This window comes from Actinia tenebrosa, unplaced genomic scaffold, assembly GCF_029948245.1.
Source record: "Actinia tenebrosa isolate PJP-AT-01 unplaced genomic scaffold, QUT_ActTen_1.0 PGA_scaffold3__52_contigs__length_22856419, whole genome shotgun sequence".
NCBI lineage: Eukaryota > Metazoa > Cnidaria > Anthozoa > Actiniaria > Actiniidae > Actinia > Actinia tenebrosa.
In genome coordinates, this window is record NW_028292580.1 from 17,893,799 (window position 1) to 17,918,066 (window position 24,268).

A 24,268-nucleotide genomic window follows, 5' to 3' on the forward strand; every position below is an offset into this window, starting at 1 on the left:
ATTCGGAAAAATATATATTCCCATAAAGCCGGCAATGTCTGGCACAGATTTGAAGGAATACTGTAGATCAAGACTTACTCGTGTGGGAACGCACTAACCAGGACCACTTAAACAAAATTTAAAATCGACAAAAAAAGACTTTAGCCAATCAGGAGAGGGCAAAATCAGTATCACATTAACTTTAGCCAATCGCAATCACTCATTTTCACGTTTTGTCGATAACGTCTAAGCTTTTCCTCATGTTTAAGTTTGATTTCATTGCTTTCACTCTGTTTCGTGTTTAGTTAACTTTCTTCAAGTGCACGAAATGGCACAAACACACAGTACTGAAAGCACAAGGAAAATCCCTATTCTAAAGTTCAAAGAGATTTAATTCGTTAACCATTATATACTTGTCTGGAATTGACCTAAACATTATGATGTCACAGCTTGTTTACATGGGCAAGAATGATAGGAATTTAGGCGAAATTTTCTTTCGTTTAGGATATTTAGTACAACATTTATCTGTTATCATCTTTCCCCGTCTAATTAACCAGCTATTTTGCCCCCTCTGGCGACCATGATCCTTAGCGTTAAAACAATAGATTGTTTTGATGTGACGTCATAGTGTTATTTTGCAATGAATTTCAACAAAAGTACCTTTCATATTTACGATCATAAATTCAACGCTGCTCCTGGTTCCTTGACTGTTTGAATATGAAATTTTTAGGGCATTTGTTTTGTTTGTAACGAGTTTGCTCATTTTACCAGCGTCGTTTTCATTTACTCTAGATATCAAAGTCCAGTTACCACGGCCATCTTTGCTAAAAACATCGAACCAAAATGAGGAGCCAGTAATCTTGCGATAATGTAAGGCCAAGGTGGAGTTTTCGTCGGCTTGGATGATCTACAGGTAAGATGATGGGATTAATACTCAATAGTAGAAATAATTTTTAAAAAGAGAAAAAAAAAAACAAGATTTGGTCCTACTTACTTTAGTGCAATGTACGTAACTTTTCGATGAAGTGTTTAAAAGTAAGGGGTACTTTGATATCCAACTTTGATTCCAAGTGCAAAGATCACTTGCGACAAGATCATCTTCAATGGAAAATCCAACTCCCATGGCTGTCCTTATAAATGAAGAATTTTGAATCAGAATGTCTACGTGTGACTTGGTTATTCTTGTCCCAGATAAGACGTTGTCGGTTACCTGACTATCAGTCAATTCAAACTTGTTCTTAATCTCACTTGCTTGGATACCGTTGAAGCAGTTCCTTATAGTGATGCTTCTCATTGTAGGGGCTTTGTGTGTGATGTTCAAAGCGAGAAGGGCATGTTCGATGTTGACATGCCTCAATACGGATGCTGATGAAGAATTGGGCGTCATCTCGAAGGACATACCTCGCCATTTTACTTGTTGTTGAAGATAACTTTGCAGGTACTCGCATTCGATTCCAATTTGGTAGCCTACCATCAAATCAAAAAATTAATGAATGGTATGGTATTTAGAATAGTACGGTTCAGGATAGAAAGGAGGGGGGTAGAAGGCTTAATTTGGGTGAACAGATAAACAGCTATTTCAAAAAAAGGTGGTGAAAGTTTTATTCCACATGTTGCATGCTGCTCACCAAGCTTGAAATGTATTATATTCATATGTATAAAATAATTCAAATAAAACGCGCCCTCTGATTGGTCAGTTACTGTCTTATATAACTCAATATAGATCGTTAGGAAATGAAGTCAGCAAGTGCATGCAGAATTTTCCAATATAGTCACAAATTTTGCTTTCTAACTTGAAAGTGAAAAAACAATGAATATTGGATCAGGAATAGAAGCTGCAATACAATCATGCAAGAAAGTTATCAAACGTAGTGACAAGAGAAAGACTCTCGAAACGAAATGCTTATATACTTCGAAGACAGGATCAGCTTCCTTAGTTCGTTTGGAAATGAAACAAAATTTTATAATATCTGAATAAATATCGCCTACAACTCATGCTTTTCCTAGCACTTCTCTCGGGTTCTCACACTTTCCCGAGTGTTTATATAACTCAACATAGGACGTGAGCCCGTTTTCTATCTCTTTAGTGAATAATGCCAACACATAAGAAATTATGCTGGAAAACGTGCAGTTAAAATCTTTCAAGTTTGAGAAAATTCCATATCGTTGAGACCTTTCGCTGATGGTATTCACATCGCCCATAGTGCATGTTCGGGCTTGGTAGGCAACATGAGAGCAAGAGAGATAGAGCGTTGCTTAAGAATTGCAGAAAAAATTATCTTGCGTTGTTCTTGATGCACAAATAAAGCTGGGGAGATAATGCTGAGAAAAGCCATGAAATACGCAGAATTTTTGATCATTTGAAATTGCGCATCTCTGTTAAAATGCGTGTGTTTCAATCTCGTAGAAGGTTTTTTTAAAGGACAATCGCACTTTATCACAATGTTAGATGTACTTACTATAACAGGAAAACCACGGCGCAGTATGTGGACAATGAAGTAGGTTGACCTCAGAACCTTGACATATAACAGATCTCATCATATACCGTTTCGTGCGATCAAAATCAGCTTTAAAAAACCGTTTTGCTCTTAAGAATCCCAGCTGTCTACAGGCTACATCGGTGCTACTCGGAAGCCAGTTATCGGCACAAATAACACCCCATTGACCGTTACGTAAGATTTCAAGTCTTCCATTATCATAAGCGTTTCCACCCACAAGTCGTATTCCATCTCCATAGTACAAACTGGCGTTGGAACTTGCATTGGGATGAATTAATGATGAAAACGAAATCTTGCTTTCGGGACTTCCTTTGGCAATAAGGGAGCCAATAACTTTTAAACCAGTATCAGGAAGGAAAAAGATTTGCACTCCAGGCATGATCGTCAGGGTTGAACCTTCTGGAACCACTGCGTCTCTTTCTACTGTGAATGATCCTTGACTTGGTGATAACGTGACGTTTCCTAAAAGCTCACCACCAAGAACTACAAATAAAATAGATAATGATATTTATAATGATGATGATGATGATGATAATGATGATGATGTGAATGATGATGATGATGATGACGATAATGATGATAATGATGATGATAATGATGCTGATGATGATGACGATGATGACGACGACGACGATAACGACCATGATGATGATGAGGATGATGATGATGTGAATGATGATGATAATGATGATGATGAGGATGATGATGATGGTGATGATGGTGATGATGATGACGATGACGACGACGACGATGACGACCATGATGATGATGAGGATGGTGATAAAAACAATTAAAGAAAAAAAAGAAAAAAATTAACCTGATGGAGCAGTGGAGTTCACGCCATGCGGAGGAATAATTTCATTCATCGATGGACTCGTGGAAAGGAACAGGAACAAAACAATCTGGATAACGTTCATCTGTATAAAATATTATAATGCAACTTATTAAGTCAAGTTTCTTATAGGAATCATCACCCAAATGCTGTACTATCCAATTTAGATTTAGATTAAAATATCAACTTCAACAAGGCTTCTTTGGATCGGTTGAAATGTTATATGGAAAATATGGTCACAACAGTGATCGCCCTTATAAACCTATACTTTTGGTATAAGTTTTAAGAATTGAGGCCTCAATCTTAGAAATGTTTATGCTGGCCTCACAGGCCGCTGATATTGTGAAATACTGGCTGTTATAAATGGGAGCAACGTTCTTTAATCCAAATTAGGTAATCTACTATCAGCAGCAAAGAATGAACGATTTTATGTACTGTTGGGGCATGCACCAAATCCATATTGTCGCTATTTTGTAAAATTGTTCGTTTGTCTGTCTGCTCGATTTTCTTTCTTTTTGTTGTTGCTGTTTTGCTTGTTTGATATTTTTTGCCGTTTCCCTTAACCCTAAAGGCAAACTTCAATACTCTAGCATTTTTTCTTGTTGTAGTAACAAAAGATAGGTTGTTTTGGAATCGTATACGTTTTCTTTTTTGCGAGGCAATGTTGATGATGTTGGCCTAGTAAATCCTCGAGGTCATGCGTTGCCTGTGTATCTAATTCCAAGATTTCTCTCCAGTCTCTATTGTTCTAACTCGACAGATTCTCATATCTTTTGGCGCTGTTAGTAAATTCCTAGGTCAATGTAAGTAAACTTGATCCGCTGTGTCCAAATTTTCATATGCGCTCAGACTTTGGAAAAAAGAAAACGTCTGAAGAGAAAGTTAAAAGGGCTTTTAAAAAGCAAACAATGTGGATATACTTCCGCATTTCAAGTTCGCCTTTGCTCAGTCTTAGCCTCGATTGTGTACAAATGTATTCTTTGTATAGAATGGAATGTACGCACTGCGGAACGTAACGTTACCACAATTTAAATTCCACGGGTTTGGTTGAATGGCTTAATATTTTAACGCACAACCGAGACTAAGGCTGAGCAAAAGAGAACTCGAAACTGGAATATAACGCGCGCGCGAGCACGCTCCTTTGTCGATTTGTGTCGCTTTCTGAGATAACGGAGATCTCTCCGTTATTACTAAATTCTATAATACTATGATAATAAATAATAATAAATAATACTAAAACCGAGTCGCGTCTCGGTAAGCATTCCCCGATATTCACTTCGCCTTCGGCGAATATTTGTTAAATAATCCCCTTCTGTTTGCGTGCACATGAATGCAAAAATCAAGAATGGCGTCTTTCGGTATTAGAGCCCAAGCAGGCGGAAACATTTACAATAACTATATGTTTAACGAAACTAAGCACAAGTGCTAAACAATTTGCTAACAGCTACAGTCTAAAATATACCAATACAACGTAACGTACCTCGTACCTTTTGGCGTCGAAGTAGTTCCTTGTTAGCCGAGTAGAAATCCTCGTCTTATCTGAAAGGACTACATTCTATCCACATGAATTAAACGTTTAGACTCGCCGAAGAAAACAAGGACCTGCGTTTCGTTAATAAAGGTTATTTTGTGTATATACTGTACTGTGCTGTGTGAACGCCGAAACCTCTGGATACCCAAGAATTAGATTCTTTGATTCTCGTGTACTTAGTATGCGAACTAGGAGTGCCTCTTCTTGATTTCCATGGTAACTAGATACTAACCAAAATACAAGTGACTTATAATATTGACCTCTTAATACATAAAGTAAGTCTCGATCACGTTTCGGAATGCAAATATAAAAATCCTTTGATCATATAACAGAGAAATACCTGAAGCTTTCCAATTAAAAATCGGTATCATTAAACAGAAATGAAATCAATTTCAGTGAACGTGTGTGCTTGACCTCGCTTCAGTAAACTCAGCTGCCATTTAAGTAAATATACATATAGTTTTATGAGTACGAAACTTCGTTTTGTTCCCTAGCTTGTTTTAATTAAATTAGTTCTGTAGGAGCTATTCTCACAAAATTTGGTACTGATTACTCACAATTCGTGTTTTTGAGCTGTGATTTGCAACACATTACTCAAAAGTGGCAGAAAAGTAGAAGCTACTTCCTCATTCCATTAACGTAGTAAACATATCATGTGTCACTCTCCATCGTTTTCCATATCTCTCTTTATCTGTGTTTTTCTCTCTTACGGACAAACATAAAAGTAACCAGGTACCAGAATTGGAAGTTACTAAGACTGTTAAACTGAATAAAAGTTTGCTTCTTGAAAAATCTAGATTTTAAAAATTTTGACAGAAGCTTTGCTCCATCACGTGATGGCAGCTATGACAGAAGGCATTGACAATTGATTCTGATTTACATGAGAATGAATTCAGTTTTCTAGGGTAAAAAGATCATTACTCTGCTGCTATAGGCATACTTGTATAGTATGCATTAGTTTGTCAGCTAAACCAACAAAGTCAGCTGAAATGTGCATTCACGTCATTACCTGTTCTGGTATGAATTACGGCTCTTCAATGTTTTTACTCGGGCTTTCAAAGAAATCGCAGTTGCGTTCAAAGCGCATGCGCAAGTTGTATGTTGTAAGTTGTATGTTATGTTGCACATAAGCACATGGACGAGCTATGGCGGATTTTTTCAAGGTTTCGTCGCTGACTATAAAATCATGCTAAACCAAATCAGTTGTCTCATGTAAACCTACGTAGACATGATTGTGAACCCAGCAGAATACCAGTACGAACTCTGAAAAGTCTGAGAAACAAAAGCAGAAAGCTGAAAGACTTTATCTTCAAACGTATTCGTCCAAGTATACCGAAGTCTTCCAAGCTTCATTATTGTTATGTGAAGGTTAGAAAACTTACAAAAAATTAATGTAAGCTGAATACTAAGAGAATGAGCTTAAATAAAGTCACACAACATGAAAAGAAGCTTTTGTTTAACTGCTCTAACGAGGTTTATAAAGTGATAATGAAGTCGAAATATCATAGAGCTAGTCGGTATTTATCATTTTTTACTTGTAATAGTTTGATGTGTCTCCACAAGACTAAGATCCAAATGCCAAATTATTGTAAATTTAAACTGAGTACAGACATAGAGAAGAACCCTAGTCCTGCTCCAATGTACATTGACCCTAGCAAAACAATAACAGTACCTTATAGCCAAGGTAATGAACTAGTATTTGGAAAATTCTGGACGACAGTGTGTTGCAATGAGTTTGTGCTCTTTGATTTACATTAACAAGCAAGGAGTTAATTCTACCAATGACCTCATGTTAATTATGGATATTGGAAATCAGTTGTATTCAAGTTTATCTCAATTAGCCAGACAGTCCTTTTTAATGCAGTCAGAACTACCACCAGTGCTAAATGTGTTTGACACTGACTATGAACTGCAATACAGTGAAAGCTACACTGGTACTATACATCAAGAGGCTGCCATAGAAGGATATCAGTACTGTACTTCTTCGCAAAGAGCCTTTGAATCACTCATAGCTGAAAACTACACCAATTTTGTAGGCTTTACTTTGCTCTTATATTAAATGTTTGGTGTGTTTGGTTTAAATATTTCTAATGATAAGCTTTTGCTTTTACACCCGCAAATACGCTAGTGACGGTAGTTCTGAAACAAGTGTACGTTCTTCCGGACTAACGGGGTTGAATTCTATTGTTAAATAGCGTTTGGTACCGAAATTATCGTCCGGTTTCCGGAATAGAGAGGTTCCGGTTTACTGAGGTTTATTTTACAAAAGATATATGGGAAAAATTTCCGGACCAAAACTTTTGTCCGGTTTAGAGAGAATTCCGGTATACTGAGGGTCCGGTATAGAGGGGTTTCACTGTATGTGTATTTTATCAAGTTCTATTTATATATTACTGGGCTCAATCTTGTCTTCTCGTCCTGTCTTTTTGCCTTTTTTTGTGGACAATTCATGACCCTGACCAAAGTTTACAACCTGGAGCACTGAGAGAACACATGACAGATCGCATTTTGGGTTCTCTCTGATGGCTTGCATTGTGAAGTAAACACCGTACACATAGCGAACTGGAATACAAAGATGATGAAAACGGTTACCAGACGTCCCTGAACCACGAAAGAGAACGGGTAGGATGCTCGTCGAGAATTTTCAAAATACCCCTAAAAAATACTACGGAATGTTTTCTTTAAACGAGCGTCGCTTTGTAGATTTTTAAACCATGAAAGATACTCTACATAAATGATTAAATAGTGTCTTGTCGAACGGCTAACGGCAAGGTATAGGCAAGTCTCCTTATCTATTATCTTGTAGGGTAGTTAATATGCATCGATCTTCTTGTTTGGCAACCATCAAAGATACCAAAGTAATATCAAGTTTATAGATTTCATTATCAATACCCTATGTAAGATACCATTAATAGCTCATAGGCTCAATAGCCAGCTACCAAAAGGTGGCTATAAAGTTAAAAAACACTACTTAAGTGCCAATTATGGTTAATATGTCAATTATAGACTTACCTACAATAACAATAACAACGAAGAGATTGGCAAACATCAGCATAACGGTAATGCCAATGGCGTCACTCTCCGCATCCACCAAAGTCGAAACTGTTTCTGCAGGGATCTTTAGCAGCATCGCTATGAACTGGTTGGCCATGGTAGCCATCAGAGCACCCAGATGAAGCCATTTGTCAAACAAATGTGGAATAGGCTGTGTGTGAGCAAAATACACTGCATAGAAACCAAACAAGATGGCGGTGACCCCAAGAAATAATCGTCCCTCTTGACCGGAATAAACCAGTACTGAGGTGAAGATGACCTTACGAACAAGCTCGATTACCTCCCAGTACCAACAATCTTCACTGTAGTTCTCGTAAAGAAACCTCATTCCAGCTGATATTTCATGGCCGGCAGCATCATCTTGGCAGCGCTTCTTCATTACTTCAAGATGTACTTTGTCACTACCTTCATCTTCAATGTCGCTCTCTTCTGGTCCATTGTTTCTGCAGTACTTCCACAAGAAGAACGTCGTGGCAACAGGAAATCCGATGGGAATCAAGAGTGTAAAGTAGACCAAGATGACAAATTTGTTATAGAAACTTGTAAAGCATTTCGATGAATAGTCGGACTGTAGATACCATGAACAGCCTTGCTCATTGTCACACACTTTATGGCAACTGGATGGCAGAACCTGGAAAACCTTCTCACAAGTAGCAGGATAAGTGACGAAAATGAACAAGAAAACTGCTCGATAGCAGTTTGCTTTACATTTGGAAAGCCTCTTGTTATCACGATTGATATTTGTAAGGGCCTTTTGGATGAAGAAATATAGAATTGCAATCAGAATGACCATGGCATCTAAAGAGATATAAACCACAAGACCGGCGTATGGCGTTAACCTTATAGACTGTTTCAGGCATTCCAATGGAACGAGTTTGAAAATGTTCAGTTGTACAACATCAGCAAACTTCATCAACTTGGTGAGTGCTGCAGGCCACTTGATGTAAGAATAGGCGTTGAGAGTACCACTTGTCACTTGGTAGAATCCAATCACAATCTTGAAACTACTGAAGACAGTGTCACTTACTGAACGTCTATTAGCACGATTAGACTTTTTGTCTTTGATTATAGCAAACACAAATATACCAGCCACAATTGCTACAGCACAGCACTGGCCAACAAAAAGATATAAAGTTGGGCATTTGTTGCATCCAGAGAACATCCTGTAATAGCCTCTAGAGCATATAGCACATAAAGGACCTTCGTATCCATTGAAACATTTGCTATCTATTCCTCCCTGAAATATCCACAAACGTAGATACCCTTAATTCATAGCGGTAGACACTTTCAGAAGAATTTCATGCTTTTACAACATTTCAATGTGATGGTTAATATGTTTGATTGGAAAATGCACTGTTTCATCAGTTACAGATATATAAATGCCTTTTATATCATATTAACGTCTTCCTCTTACCTTGCACGATCCAATAAATGGACAAGGATAGGCCTTCGGTATTGATCCATTGAATGTATGCCAGCTATTGTTAAGGTCTTTGTGCTCTTCCTGTAGCTTGATGGAAAACATGATGTAGTTCTGTTTGTTTTCTTCATCCTTCCAAATCCAGTAGAATCCAGGAAGTAAGTTGATAGTTTCGTTTTTGCATTGATATCCAATTGGACATGCTGCGCATTTGCCAAAACGATCCAGACGGAAGTAGTTATCCAGACAAGGACAGGCTCTGAATCCAGCCAATCGTTGTAGGTTGGTTCCTGAGGATAAGAACTCGTATACGTTAGTGACAAAAAAGGTTCAGGTGAAATACGTTAAATAGGTCTCAGGTGTATCATTGCTTTCATAATTATTTAATAATTGAATAAAAAATTGATGTCTTTATAGCCTACTTCTCTATAAAAGTCTGAGTTGTTTATGGTACAAGCTATTGAAAGACTGATGTTCGTTTTTTCTCTCTCATGAAATGCGTCGTATAAAAATGCAGCCAAAGTAGTCACTCTGCAAGGGAGGATCCAGAAAGGGGGGGGGGGGGGAGGGAGGGGGGCTGAAGCCCTCCTTCAGCAGAAAAACAAAACAAAACAAAACCGAAGAATTAGATGCTTCTTTTTATAGTTTTCCTTTGTGTCGAAGGAAGAAACGCAATTAGCCCCCCCCCCCCCCCCTAAAATTTTGGCTGGATCCACCCTTGCTCTGAGTGAATATTCACCTTCAAGACAAGCAGAGCACGATTCCATTGTTTTCCCAGGAGCATTTTCCGGCTTGACGTAGGATCCTGCAGGACACTGTTTACAACCAAGACCGTACACAATCTCGCCAACGTGTGCAATCGCGTCTTGATAAAAACCACCTTACAAAGTTATCATAATAATAATTATTATTATCATTATGTCGCTATCTTTATTATTATTATTAATATCGTTATCTATCTTATCTTCATCATCAGACCATCAAATTATTATGAGTAGTATGGTCATGATCATCCTCATCATCATCATCACCGTCACCGTCACCGTCACCGTCACCGTCACCGTCACCGTCACCGTCACCGTCACCGTCACCGTCACCGTCACCGTCACCGTCACCGTCATTACGGCATGAAAGACCTCCGTAACGGGATAGTTATAAAATAAAGTTTTTATATACGTTTTCGTACAAAAACAAATTTACCCGGTGGGCATTCTTGACATTTGAGCTCGCCATAGGTATTGGTTTTATAATGTCCCTGATCACATGGAATACATAGATCTTTTATATTACTATGTGGAATACATGTGTAGCCGAAACTCGTCAAAAAAGAACGAATGAATTTGTAAGAAATCATTCCCATATTCATTTTCGTGCTTGAACTGAAGAAAAGAAAACGAAATAAAAATAGTTAATTGGTGTACTAAAATAAAATCAGGGAAAAGATGAAAATAGTAGTAGTAGTAGTAATAATAATGGGAAAATTATTGGATTCCTTTATTATTAGTATTATTTATTAGCCCTTCCGGAGTTGCAAGCCGCATTGCATCATGGGGCTGTATCAGACACTTTATTCCTGTAAGCGTTGAATTTTGTTTCAGCCAATCACAGCGCGTTTAACTGTTTTGCCGCAGGCCCTTATTCCCAGGCAACTGTAACCCAACTTTTGCTTATTTTTCTGTTTTAGTTTTACTAAAATACAGTAAAGGTTTCTATAAGGAAGAGAAATATGAAAACGAAGAATAATAATAAAATCACTTTACTGCCATGTTTGCTTCGTTCTAGGGCCGGTCATTTTGTCCACTCATGCTTTGCGCGCCGCGTTCACCGTTCAGCTGGTTACTCACATACGTATTTTTCACTTGCTGTGGTGAAGAATGAAATAAAAGTGATAGGAAACTTGAAACTTGAAACTTTCGTTTCTTGATGCATAAAATGTCAATTTACTAATGAAGCGTCCCTAAAATAGTCCAATAATACAACGCATTTCTACAACTCTTGAACAGCTAATAACTTGGAATGGCTTGGTTGTTACAATTCCGGCGGACTTCTTGTGGGATCGTATGTTATGGTGAGGATCACAAATTCACCCAAATTTGATTCAAGATAAACGCCATTATTCAGTACTTACAGAACTATGCTTGTCCTTGGTGAACCAAATGTTGAACCAATGTCAATCACATGCAGGTTAGTGTTGATAAGATAGCTGAAAATTCAAAAACTTTGTCGTAACTGTATAGTAAAATACTCCTCTCAAACTCTCCGTTTAATCTTATTTTTGGCACGTGAGCAAACTCAAGCATTTTCTACGATATATGTAAGATGTTTACTGTGTAAAGCTTTTAAAGTGTTTGCTACACTGTGTGCATATAACAACAAGAACTATTTTACCAAAAGCAAAGAATTAGATAAGAATTAAATTTTAGTATAGATTTTTCAAAATCGCGTCATGACTTTATTTAGTGAAGACGTAACGACTACTTCGAAACGTTCGTGCTTAAGTCTTGTTATTTTTTGATCTTGAACTTACATCAGTAAGTATCTATAATATCAGAACTTACATGGTTTCTAATCCTTTCATTTCCTTGAATGCTCCTTGGTCTATGATGTTCAAAGGGTTATTGGTAAGACTTCTGAAAAGCGTAGAAGAACATTATCATGGGATTTAACGCATGGGCTATTTAATGAGCACACTACAAAAATGATATAGATTCGAAAATATTTAGCTGTGGTTTTGAAACAGAATATAAAAGTTTGCTGTTTCACCATCGCGGTTCAGAAAAAAATATCAAGTATTTAAGTATAATGCAATTGATCCTTAATTCCGTGATAAGTTATACAGGGTTTAAGATAAAGACCAAGGAAGCAGCGGAACTTGCCCCAACAATCTCCCCTCCCTCACATTTAAAGCCAAAAATGATTTTTGTTAGGAGTTTCTAATGCCTTGGTCTGACTTTAATCGATGCAATTGCCTCAATTTCATAATTTTCAGGAAGGTTGGATTTCCCCTGCCAAGATACCCCCCCCCCCCCCCCCCCCCGCACTCCCCCACCCCCAACACACACACTCAAAACTATGCTAGAATGGAACAAGATTGGTGTCCATTATCAATAGAGGCCAGATAACTATGAAAAATGGGTGTTTCTAATTCAACTTACATAAGGAAAATATCTTTGGTTCCAGTAAACATTTTTTATGTCTTTGTTAGCTTGTTTCCATCCAAAAATCTGAAAGACCAATAAAGATATATAAAGCTGTTAGGAAAGCTTTACACTATAATCAGTATATTTCAAATAATCAGTTAAGGTCATTGAATAAATAACTTACAGATAATATAGGGATTTCTGTTTCTGGAATGCTAAGCCTTCGATTTCTGTAATAACAGCACTTGTCGCAGACCTGTTACAAGGAAAAGGTTTTACAATGAAAACGAATAATCAGTTTTTGCCACAAATTGTTAATTTCTCGCTCGCTGATTGGCTATCTGTCATAATCAATAAGAGGGCAGACAAATGAGTTGACGTCAACGAACGTGCACTCTTTCCGTTGGTTGTTTTGATCGCTAAAGAAACGTCGGGAAAATGCGTGTTAGTGAATTTTTTTAGGTTAAAAACAAATCGAGGTCCCTTTTCTATGGTCTGTACTCTTATCGAACATTGAATAGCGTCAGCATCTAATCCAAACTTTTTGCAATAAAACCACTCTGATCGTTGCGATGTTTGTAGGTTTGTAGGTTTGTAGGTTTGTAGGTTTGTAGGTTTGTAGGTTTGTAGGTTTGTAGGTTTGTAGGTTTGTAGGTTTGTAGGTTTGTAGGTTTGTAGGTTTGTGGGTTTCGGTGGGTTTGTGGATTTGTGGGTTTGTGGGTTTGTGGGTTTCGGTGGGTTTGTGGGTTTGTGGGTTTGTGGGTTTGTGGGTTTGTGGGTTTGTGGGTTTGTGGGTTTGTGGGTTTGTGGGTTTGTGGGTTTGTGGGTTTGTGGGTTTGTGGGTTTGTGGGTTTGTGGGTTTGAAGGTTTGTAGGTTTGTGGGTTTGTTGGTTTGTAGGTTTGCGGGTTCGCGGGTTCGCGTGTTCGTGGGTTTGTAGGTTTGCGGGTTCGCGGGTTCGCGTGTTTGTGGGTTCGTGGGTTCGTAGGTTTGTAGGTTTGTAGGTTTGTAGGTTTGTAGGTTTGTAGGTTTGTAGGTTTGTAGGTTGTAGGTTGTAGGTTTGTAGGTTGTAGGTTGTAGGTTTGTAGGTTTGTAGGTTTGTAGGTTTGTAGGTTTGTAGGTTTGTAGGTTTGTATGTCATTATACTTTCCTCACATTACATACTAATGATGACTTACAAGAACAATATTCTTTTTGCTCCCTTGAACATTTCTTTGTCTATTTTTGCTAAGTGATTGAAACTGATGTCCCTGAATATTAAATGTAATTGAGAATCGTTTAAAACAATTCACTCGTTTAACAATCAAGATTTTAAAAAATTCATGTAAGATATATAACTTAATATATAAAATCATATAATTTAAACTAATGCTAAAGATGTTCACGCGATGACAACGAAATGTGGTCTTGTTTAGCAAATTATATACCAAAAGTTACTTTCATGATGATAACAGCTCTTTAAAAATATATATCATAAGACATTTTGAAGTACGTTAGATTGTTTAGTTTTGTGCTGTGTTTGTTGTATTGTCATTTTTCGTGTAAACAAAATACATTCCTTTAATGTCGCCGCTTGCTTTTGCCACCGTCATTTAGCATTAGCATTCTACTCACAAGAAAATAAGATACTGCATTGCTTTTAGTATTTCATATTTACTGTTCCAAAGGAGATTGTGTCCAAGGTAACTAAAATAAATAAATAAACAGATGAATTTGATAATATTGATTTTGATCATGTTTTAGTTAGAGAAGTCACAATAGCCTAATTTGGGTTTGAGATTGGGCTTGTTAACGAATACAGCTGCAAACGTTTGTTGAAGCTTTCATTGCATGTTGCATGTTGCGCGTTGCATGTTGCATGTTGCATGTTGCATGTTGCATGGTTGCATGTTGCATGTTGCATGTTGCATGTTGCATGTTGCATGTTGCATGTTGCATGTTGCATGTTGCATGTTGCATGTTGCATGTTGCATGTTGCATGTTGCATGTTGCATGTTGCATGTTGCATGTTGCATGTTGCATGTTGCATGTTGCATGTTGCATGTTGCATGTTGCATGTAGCACGTTGCACGTTTAAAAAGTAGTTGTATATATAACATCATACATGAATAAGCTATCAAATAAAATAAGTTGAAATTTCATACTTTAAAAGAAGGTAAGTCGGCAAATTAAAGTATAACATGCGGTATTACACAATTTTTTTATAAATCAAAATCCCGATTTCGCGTTATTTTAGATTGTGTTACCGATTAATCTTATGCTTTCTTTCCATTTGAAAAATAACCTATTGAACTTTAATTATACGAAGTTTTGAAAATTAACCGTGAAAAACTAGGGGTTTTCTTGATTAAAAAAAACCCTTTGAGTTATTTTGAGGCACCGTTTCTATGGTATCATCATACGCGATCAGTTTATAAGAAAGTAAATCCTTGGCCCATGGTCTTTGATGAGAATGGCGAATCGAGTTTAATACACCAGCTATAAAATTCTATTACCCACTGTTTCAAGACTTTCTAAAGCCTACGGAGGCATCTTAAACTTTATTCGATTGCATTAATTATGTTATTTGACGTCATGATAAATTTGTGATCAGTTACGGAAACATACAGAGAAGTTAGTTTTGCTTTAACAGCAATTTTCCAGGACACGTTTGTAAGACTGTTGTAACGCATATCCCTGAAAGAAGCAAAGAATATGTTAGATTAAATGTAGAAATGCAAAGGCTACGAAAATCGAAAAGTAGACACACATTGTGTGCATGTATCAATAGTCTCCTTCACTGTTCCCGACGCCATCTAGAAAGGTAGCGGTGTCTTTGCGTCAAAGCGGACGAACGGTCAGTGAGCTTGCAATGATAGAGACTTGCAAACCCAACCTACGTTTCGCTTCGATGCAAAGGCACGGCTCCCTTTAAAGATGGCGCAGTATTAGAGAAATAAAGGCTAAAAATGTTACTTAGTTCTCCAAGGTATCAGTTGCTTAACCTTCCAAGATATCTTTCTTTTAGCATCCACGTTTTGATCAACCTTGCTCTTCAGCAAAGAAATCCAGTCCTCGATTTTCGGGGAAAAGGCGCTGATTTTGATAGTTAAAAGCACAGTCCATTACAAGATTAAAACTTACAAATAATCGAGTCCTTCCATTGACTGAAATGTATTTTCATCGACAAAATGAATGTTATTGTTTCTTAGATCACTGTTGGCGAAGAAAAGCAAAGGAAAAATGATTTTTACTAGTAAATCATTTTATTTTATTTTATTTATGGTATTTAAAAATACCATATCATATTTTGTTTTACACTTTATTAGTGAAATTAAGATGTTGAGATGTTCTAGAGGTCGCGCCGTGAGAAGAGAGCAATACGAGTAAGCATAAACGTATTCTAAGATATGTCGTACATTAAACACTAAATCGCAAGTCTAACTTACATGTTTTGTAAAGCGTTGTTAGATTTTCCCATTAGACTGTGGATAAACAACAAATAAAATTAAACTAGTGAGTATGGTTAAAGATATATTTGAAAGCCTGCAACCATTTCCAAATTCAATTTCAATTTCAATTTGGAATTTTGCGAATGCTTTGTTATCCTCAACCAAGATGGCGGCTATGACGTAACATACACATGCCTATTAGTAGAGGTCTATTCTGTTTGTTCGTTCGTTTGTTATGTTATTTGTTCTTTGTTTACAATAGTTGGTCACCGACTCGTTGTTTGGTTGATTGATTGATTTTGTTCCGTCGTTTGTTTGTGTTCCAGCGTAAGCGTTTAGCAACGTGAATGTAACTTTATCATCTTACAACTTTTCCACATTGTTTGAAAACATCATTTCCGTAATACGTAAGATCATGTTGCCAGCTAAATTTCTATATAGAAAAAAAGAAAGAAAGAAAAAAGAAGCTAATAAAATATAGGAAAGTTACTAAGTTTCTTATAAAATAGTTACATTTTGATATTTGTAGGTTTTAATTTACAAACTACGACCTCTTAATGGAATGAATGCTAGCCTGATTTTTTTCACAAAGCTGGTTTGGTATTCTTAGACCGAATGCAATGATGACCGCCATTGGCTTTAAGAAATAAAACTAATCTTTGCAAATAAAAAAGAAAATTTTATCGAAAAAATAGAATTCCAGTGAAGTTAACTGAATATTAGAGAGTCCCCTTTGGATGCTTCTAGAATCGGGCACATAAATTAATAGCCCACTTCCGAGATATGCTTCGCTTGTCACACACAAAGGTTTCAGTGCGAGTCTTCGTGCGAAATGATCAGAGATTTGTGAAACGAGAAAAGAATTAATTTAATTTAGCACGTAGCCTCGTACTGAAATCTTTGTGTGTGACAAGCGAAGCATATCTCGGAAGTGGGCTATTATCCACGTACAGTTAACTTACATTCTCCTCAGTGAAAACAAGTGTTCGAAACTTTCTTCCTCGATGAACAAAATTTTATTATTTTGTAGATATCTGGAAACGAAAACAAAATCGTCAAATAACTCATTCTCAGCGTCACATTCAAATTCATTTAGGTGGATTGAAGGCAAACACATCTAATGCAATGAAACATCAGAATTTGTTTAGATATTTGGTAAATGGGAAATGGCTATAAGCTTATTGGTTGAAACTATAGGCTAAATATGAATTCGTACTTATACATACAGGGATGATACAAACTCTTTTCCTCTTGTGCCATCTTTTGTTATATTCTTAATTTCATTCCCTTGAAGATCCAATGTACTTCAACAAAAAATAAACCTATGTTAATCTCAGTTTTTTGAGCCCTCAATTTCATAACTCGAAAAATTAAAACAAAAACAAAAACAAAAACAACAAAAACGACAACAAAAAACAGCAAACAAACTGAACAACAACAACGAACGAACGAACAAACGAACAAACGAACAAACGAACAAACGAACAAACGAACAAACGAACAAACGAACAAACGAACAAACGAACAAACGAACAAACGAACAAACGAACAAACGAACAAACGAACAAACGAACAAACGAACAAACGAACAAACGAACAAACGAACAAACGAACAAACCAACAAACGAACAAACGAACAAACGAACAAACGAACAAACGAACAAACGAACGAACGAACGAACGAACGAACGAACGAACGAACAAACGAACGAACGAACAAACGAACAAACGAACAAACGAACAAACGAACGAGCGAACGAACGAACGAACGAACGAACGAACAAACCCACAAACCCACAAACCCACAAACCCACAAACCCGCAAACCCACAATCCCACAATCCCACAATCCCACAATCCCACAATCCCACAATCCCACAATCCCACAATCCCACAAACCCACAAACCCACAAACCCACAAACCCACAAACCCACAAACCCACAAACCCACAAACCCACAAACCCACAAACCCACAAACCCACAAACCCACAATCCCACAAACCCACAAACCCACAAACCAACAAACCAACAAACCAACAAACCAACAAACCAACAAACCAACAAACCAACAAACCAACAAACCTACAAACCTACAAACCAACAAACCAACCAACCAACAAATGAACAAGTCAACAAACCAGCAAACGAACAAACGAAAGAACGAAAGAACGAAAGAACGAAACATCCAAGACACTATTATCCACAATACTTTTATGACTTACTTACCTGTTGTCAATGTGTCTAGTTATGTAAGACCAGTAGGTCTTTTCTTGACGATTCAGAGCTGAAGGAATGTTGTTCAAGAAGATGCTGTCATGAATAGATAGTAGGTGGTTACTTTCTTCGTTACTATTTTCCGAAAGTGAATTTTATCCAAAACTACGAGATTGGCAAATACATATATTCGTAGTGGTTCCCAAATGATCTCAATATACTTTTTCATCTTGGGCGCGTGGTCTTAATTAATGACGAAACATTACGCCCTGTGATATATCAACCTTATCTGCGCAGATACTTACTTTAAATCCCCTAGTTTAATGAGCTTCAATTCGTCCAGACGAATATCAGCAAGATTACTTACTTTGTTTTTCTGAATGATTCTAGACAAGTAAAAACAAACATTAATTCAAGTATCTATGGACGTTGTAACGTATTTATGATGTTACAACTTATTTTTCCTTTCATGTAGCTCTATTTTGTTTTTGATATTTACTTATTTCAGTAAAGTTAATACCCAAAAACTACCATTAAAACAACTTTAAGCCCTCGCAGAGCCTTGGGCTAAAACTGACGAGCCTTGCTCGGTCGGAAAAGAAATTTACGCTCTCGAACATCAACTCCAAATGAATCCAATACTTACATATCCTTAAGTGTTATTTGCTCCTTTAACACAAATGCCTCGATTTTCTTTATATTTGTATTAGTAAGTGATCTGAAGATCATATATAAGTCTATTTAGTTACTGACTAACCAAAACCCTTATCTACAAGACTACTTGACGTAAGACTTATCAGTGGATGAAGCGTCCCTCCAGCCCCTTTTACTTTGAGATCCGGGTTTGTTATACACATATATTAAACCTTTTTGGTCCAAAAAACGTCCAGAATGCAGAAAATAGCATTTGTGTAAACCATAATTAGATATTTTCCTGGGGAACATTCCCTCAGACTTCCTCCAGTTTTGTTATGAATAGTCAAGGGTGAGATTTGTCTTGCCCCGAATTTTTACACAACCCCCTCCCCCTTCCAGCCCCTTCATGAATCCACCCTGTCACTTATTTTATGCAAAAAAAAAAAGAAACTATCTATAGTTGAATAATAATATAAAGCGTTTTTGGTCGTACTTACAAGGAGGTCAATAAGGGATAATTGTCAAAGGAATAACTGTTAATGCTGCTCAAATCAATGTTTCGTAAAATCCTATAATGACAAAGCATGAAGAATATTCAAGGGAATGGCAATATGAGAGATCAATATGAAACTTTCGGAAGTAAGATGGTCGTACAATCAAGTGCCGTTGTCAGGATTTTACGAAGAAAGGGATGGTGCATTTCGCTAATTAAGGACGCTGCATTTTGTTGCGAATTAAGGAGGCTGCGAAGCCATTTTGTTTGTCCCCTCCGAAATAGATAAAATAAAACAACAACAACAACAACAACTGATATACAGGCTACAGCCAGATTGTTTGTATAGGAACTGATAGAATGGGTTCGAGTGCAGTTTGGATTTTTTCATTTTATTTATTTATTTAAAAATAATATAGATTTTTTTTGAACAGTGACTTCACTTTTTTGCACAGTGATTCCAAAACGAACCAACAAGTAATCCTCTACACTGATGTACTACCTGGAAAATACGGCGAAGTGATTTGGTATGAAAGGAGGTAATTACGATATTTATATAAATGGCTAACATGATGTTATTTTTTTGTCGATAGTTTGAGTCCTGAGAGCTGTTGTCTTAATCAATTGGTAAGCTATCTTGCGTAATACACTACTCACGTATTTTGGAAGATTAACTTACAATTCTGTAGTATAATAGGGAAGGTCTTGCAGCAGGCGAACAGTTGCTGGAGGTCCACATTCTACTTTATGGGAGAAGTCCTTGGAAGTGCAGCTGCAGTTGGCAGGACCTAGACGTATGAACAATTGTCGATATCTTGAAATAGAGAAATGGCTGAGAGCTTAAGAAAACCTATACAATTGACTTGCTTATAATAATGGTATTAATAATTATATTAATAATGATGATGATAGTAATAGTAATGATGATGACAGTAATGATGATGACGATGATAATAATAATAATAAATAGTGATGGTGATGATGATGTTTATGATGATGATGATGATTATGATGATAATGACGATGACGATGATTATAATGATGATAATGATAATTAAAAAGGGATCGATTAATGATGATGATGATGATAATGATGACAATGTTGATGATGATGATGATGATGATGATGAGGATAACTGATAATTATAAAGATAACGAAATTAAACATAATAAAGATAACGATAAAAATACGTTTTTACGGTGGTTTTTATCAAGAAGCAATCGCACACGTTGGTGAGATTGTACGCTCTTGTATGCAAACAATGTCGTAATAATAATTTCATTAACAGATCCACAGGGTTTCACTTACATGACGCATTCCCACAAATTAAGTTGAGCACTTGACTGCTTGCACAGGTATGTTTTCCTATGTCTGATCTCTCACAATCAAGAATGTTCTGCTCACTACCACTGCATCTGTTGATGACCACCCAAGCAGTGTTCAGCTTCTTATTTGGGAATTTCTCGATAGAAATCCCCTTGCTTCCCATAGCAAGTGATCGACAAAGCACACTGGAAATATGATTGTCTTCTGATGAGCCTCTACAGACCGATGCCCAATAACCATTGACCAGCATCTGAACTTCTCCTTCTTGTGGTGATTTATTTATCTTGGAATTCCTTAAGCGCATTCTTGGTCCTTTGTGACAATGGTTTAAAAAATAAGAAGAAAAAATAATAAGGTACTCTTTTAAACTAAAGCAACCTCATCGCCGATAAAAATGCACTTGCCATAACAGAGCACGTTAAGCCCAGACCACATTCCTGTTGGAAGACATCTTCGACTGGATGATCCAATTACGTGACGAACGTCTTTACATTTGAATTGACATGTGCTATTTACTTGATTACCCAATGTACAATTCATAAAGCCATCGACAGGAGCCTGTAATGGAGGACATTTGATCTCTGAAACAAAAGGGAATTAAGGGAAATAACTGAAATAATAAATATCAATGTTTAGGAGGTGCTAGCTCTCGACTCGGTATCCCTATTAAACTGGACACAAGATTTTTTTAGAAATATTACCTTGTTTTTATAATTGACATAAACACAGGCATAAAAGGAATATGACCATGCGCGACCCAAAAAAATAATACCATGGAAATATTTCGCTCCTGCCTTTCTAAGCAAGATGGCAGACGTGATGTTCAGTGTTAATGAGTTTTGGTCCCTGCTGATGAAAAGTGTTATTTGTGAGTGATGATGCTATGCTTCAGATATGCCTACGTTTCTACGACTTATAGACCTCTTTACCTTAGGCGTAATGTTTGTCCATTTTAGAACACGTGTCATTGATAATAAGAATCTGTTTGAGTTGTATCCATATTCAAGTGTCAAGTGTAACCGTTAAACAAAGAAATGATACTCTAGAGAATGACACTGTCTTTAAATTAGTTTTGATAATTTCTAAAGCAAGAGGACGTGATTTACTGCAAGGAAAGAGAAAAAAGAAAAGCCAAGAAAAAACGCTGCATATTCCGAAGCATCCAACTAAAGAAATTTATGACTCTTACACGTTTCAACTCCCCTAATGAGTTTATGACAAAAACTTACCATATTGCTCAGAAAATATAAGATTATCTAAAGCAACTATTCCTGGCCTGCCAGCATCCATTGTTAAACTTTCTATGGATATCTAAAGAAATGTTTCAAACAAATAACAGTTTATTTAAAGGACTGGTTTGTTGCTCATAAAAGTTTTTTTCCCAACGAACCTTAGGTGGAGCATCGAATGTCAATTTTCATCCAGCCAGTGAAACAACGTCTGGATTGATTCCATTCAAAGCATGGCTAACCTACCAATCTAATTAGGCTGCGTTCATAATGTATGGCAGAGGGAGGGGGGGGGGGGGGGGGAGCAGGTGAAAATTTGAAATGTCCAGAATAATTCTTAACACCCCCCTTAAAGTCACGCAAAAAAAAATACGATCCCCCCAAAGCAAGGCTTGTAGCTTCTTCCAATAATTGTGCATCCCCCCTTTTTCCTACCAAAATTTTCCCGATCTCCCCTCAATTTCAGCTGCCCCCCTCTAACATACATTATCAACGCAGCCTTAGGGTATATTGGTTTGTGTCATGTTTATGTGTTCACCCGATTATTTAGATAAAGAAATGGAAGGCGTTATTCAAAACATTATGTGAAGGAGTGAATGGAATCCCAAAATGTTTTCGTGTTAGATGACTTTAAGTTGAGAAATAAAAATATACGCATAAATAATTAATGGGAAAAATTCGTTTGATATATTGTTCGTCGGCTGTACATATTTTTCATCACATTTTTTTGCTTGTTAGTTAATTTGTCTGTCTTAATATAATGTCTGTCTGTCTGTCTGTCTGTCTGTCAGTCTGTCAGTCTGTCAGTCTGTCAGTCTGTCAGTCTGTCAGTCTGTCAGTCTGTCAGTCTGTCTGTCTGTCTGTCAGTCTGTCAGTCTGTCAGTCAGTCAGTCTGTCTGTCTATCTGTTTGTCTGTTGGTTTGTTTTGGTCTTGTTGTTATCGTTGTGTCTTGTTGTTGTTTTTGTTATCTTCCTTCTGCTGTCCATGCGTAGTACGTACCGATTCGTTGCTTGAATTTATAGCAATCATTCTCTGGTGCCATTCACACATAACATAGTTCTTGTTTTCTTGTATGCTATGAAGCCTCAAAACTCTTTTCTTCCCAACCATCATTTTTAGCTCAGTACCCAAACCAGATATACAAACCGAAAAGGATAAAAATTCTGAGCCTGTAAAGTTTGGGTAAATCATCTCTACCTTAAGCGGGAATGATAAGAATCCAGTGTACGGAATAGCAATGTAAGGATTGCCTGAAATGAGAATTCGGGGGGAAATGTTATCCATGTTAGCCAAGTTATCGTTTTTGATTGTGCTTTTAATTATCAATATTCTTACAATGGGAAAAACATTTGGACAAATTTTAAGGAGCTTGATACTATCTATGTATGTATAGAGAAGAGAAGAGAAGAGAAGAGAAGAGAAGAGAGAGAGAGAGATGTCTTTTATTTAATCTCGGGAAATTTCATCAATGTACAAATTGGTTTTCATGAAAACCGAGTTGATAGGCAATATATATCAAAAATTGATAATAACGTTAAGAATATATAGACAGATTATGAAAAAAATTATCATCTACCCCCCAAAAATATTATAGTAATTAAAGTGTTAAGGACCAACAGACGAAAGATTCCTCTTAAAAGATTTTAAATTATTGGACAGTCTGACACTTTGGGGTAACGAGTTCCACACTTTTGCACCGTCATAAGAGAGCTCTTTTTAAAAACTCAGTGCTGGGTTTCGGTAACTTTAAGCACTTCTCTCTACCACGAAGATCGTAGGTATTTTCTTGAAAATAAAAGAGTTCCCTTACAGATTTTGGTGCAAGTGCGTTTAAAGTCTTAAACATCATTATTGCTTTATGCTCCTTTCTTCTTCTTTGTAAGCTTTTCCAGCCTAAAGAAGTTAAAATATCACTAGATCTGACATCGTAGCTGCTTTTTGTTATTATTCTTGCAGCTCTATTTTGCATTTTTTGCAATCTTTCAGCAGACGTTACTGGTAAATTATCCCATACCACGTCACAATAATCAAACCAAGGTAAAACGAGAGCCTCATATATGGTAATAGCTGTCTCCAAGGGGATGTAATCGCGGACTCGTCTTATGCCACTCAATCCAGAAGATATTTTTTCACAAATGTAATCAATATGAGCAGCCCAAGACACCCGTTCGTCAATCACAACACCCAGAGTTTTTGCTGTAGAGACTCTAGTAATTGGTTTGCTATTTAAATATATGTGTGGTTCGGAGGTAATTTTCTTTAATTTATCGTCAGAAGCAATAAACATGTGCTCTGTTTTAGCTGAATTTAAGCTAAGTTTGTTAGCTGTCAACCAGTTATGAATATTGGAAATATCAGCGTTCACCTCGTCAAATAGAGTCTTTTGTGATGTGCCACAAGTGGTGAGACTTGTGTCATCAGCATACATTCTAGCATTTGAAAATTTGACACTATTTGGCAGATCGTTTATGTAAATAATAAATAA

General features: G+C 36.8%; 3 protein-coding genes across 9 annotated transcripts in view; all 3 read right to left on the reverse strand.

Moving 5' to 3' along the window:
* Nucleotides 1–5,051, reverse strand: part of LOC116301621 (protein bark beetle) — a 33,491-nt gene extending 28,440 nt beyond the window's left edge. The window contains exons 1-5 of one of the 2 annotated variants that reach the window (XM_089035014.1): nucleotides 4,797–5,051; nucleotides 3,295–3,394; nucleotides 2,439–2,960; nucleotides 974–1,446; nucleotides 640–886 (exon numbers count right to left, since the gene is read on the reverse strand). In XM_089035014.1, coding sequence (XP_088891140.1) covers nucleotides 640–886; nucleotides 974–1,446; nucleotides 2,439–2,960; nucleotides 3,295–3,394 — 1,342 coding nt within the window. In that variant the 5' untranslated portion in view covers nucleotides 4,797–5,051. Of the gene's footprint in view, nucleotides 1–639; nucleotides 887–973; nucleotides 1,447–2,438; nucleotides 2,961–3,294; nucleotides 3,395–4,789 lie in introns of both variants that reach the window. The other variant, XM_089035013.1, reaches the window with a different exon arrangement.
* Nucleotides 5,052–6,609: 1,558 nt separating this feature from the next.
* On the reverse strand, nucleotides 6,610–13,692 carry LOC116301601 (uncharacterized). Of its 2 annotated transcripts, XM_089035021.1 has the most exons (10): nucleotides 13,631–13,692; nucleotides 12,639–12,710; nucleotides 12,470–12,538; nucleotides 11,873–11,944; nucleotides 11,443–11,517; nucleotides 10,515–10,693; nucleotides 10,054–10,194; nucleotides 9,309–9,604; nucleotides 7,853–9,131; nucleotides 6,610–7,402 (listed from the first exon to the last, which is right to left on the reverse strand). In XM_089035021.1, the coding sequence occupies exons 3-10, from the start codon at nucleotides 12,499–12,501 to the stop codon at nucleotides 7,224–7,226; spliced, it is 2,253 nt and encodes a 750-aa protein (XP_088891147.1). In that variant the 5' UTR covers nucleotides 12,502–12,538; nucleotides 12,639–12,710; nucleotides 13,631–13,692; the 3' UTR covers nucleotides 6,610–7,223. The 2 variants fall into 2 exon arrangements, with proteins under 2 accessions (XP_088891147.1, XP_088891148.1); XM_089035022.1 differs by lacking the exon at nucleotides 13,631–13,692 and having other exon boundaries at nucleotides 11,873–11,912; nucleotides 12,639–12,663.
* A 9,318-nt stretch (nucleotides 13,693–23,010) lies between these two features.
* The window catches only part of LOC116307550 (uncharacterized), a 31,294-nt gene continuing 30,036 nt past the window's right edge, over nucleotides 23,011–24,268 (reverse strand). For all 5 annotated transcript variants that reach the window (XM_089035017.1, XM_089035018.1, XM_089035019.1 and 2 more), the window contains one exon: nucleotides 23,011–23,033. The gene's annotated coding sequence lies outside the window, so the exon portion shown is untranslated. The remainder of the gene's footprint in view (nucleotides 23,034–24,268) is intronic.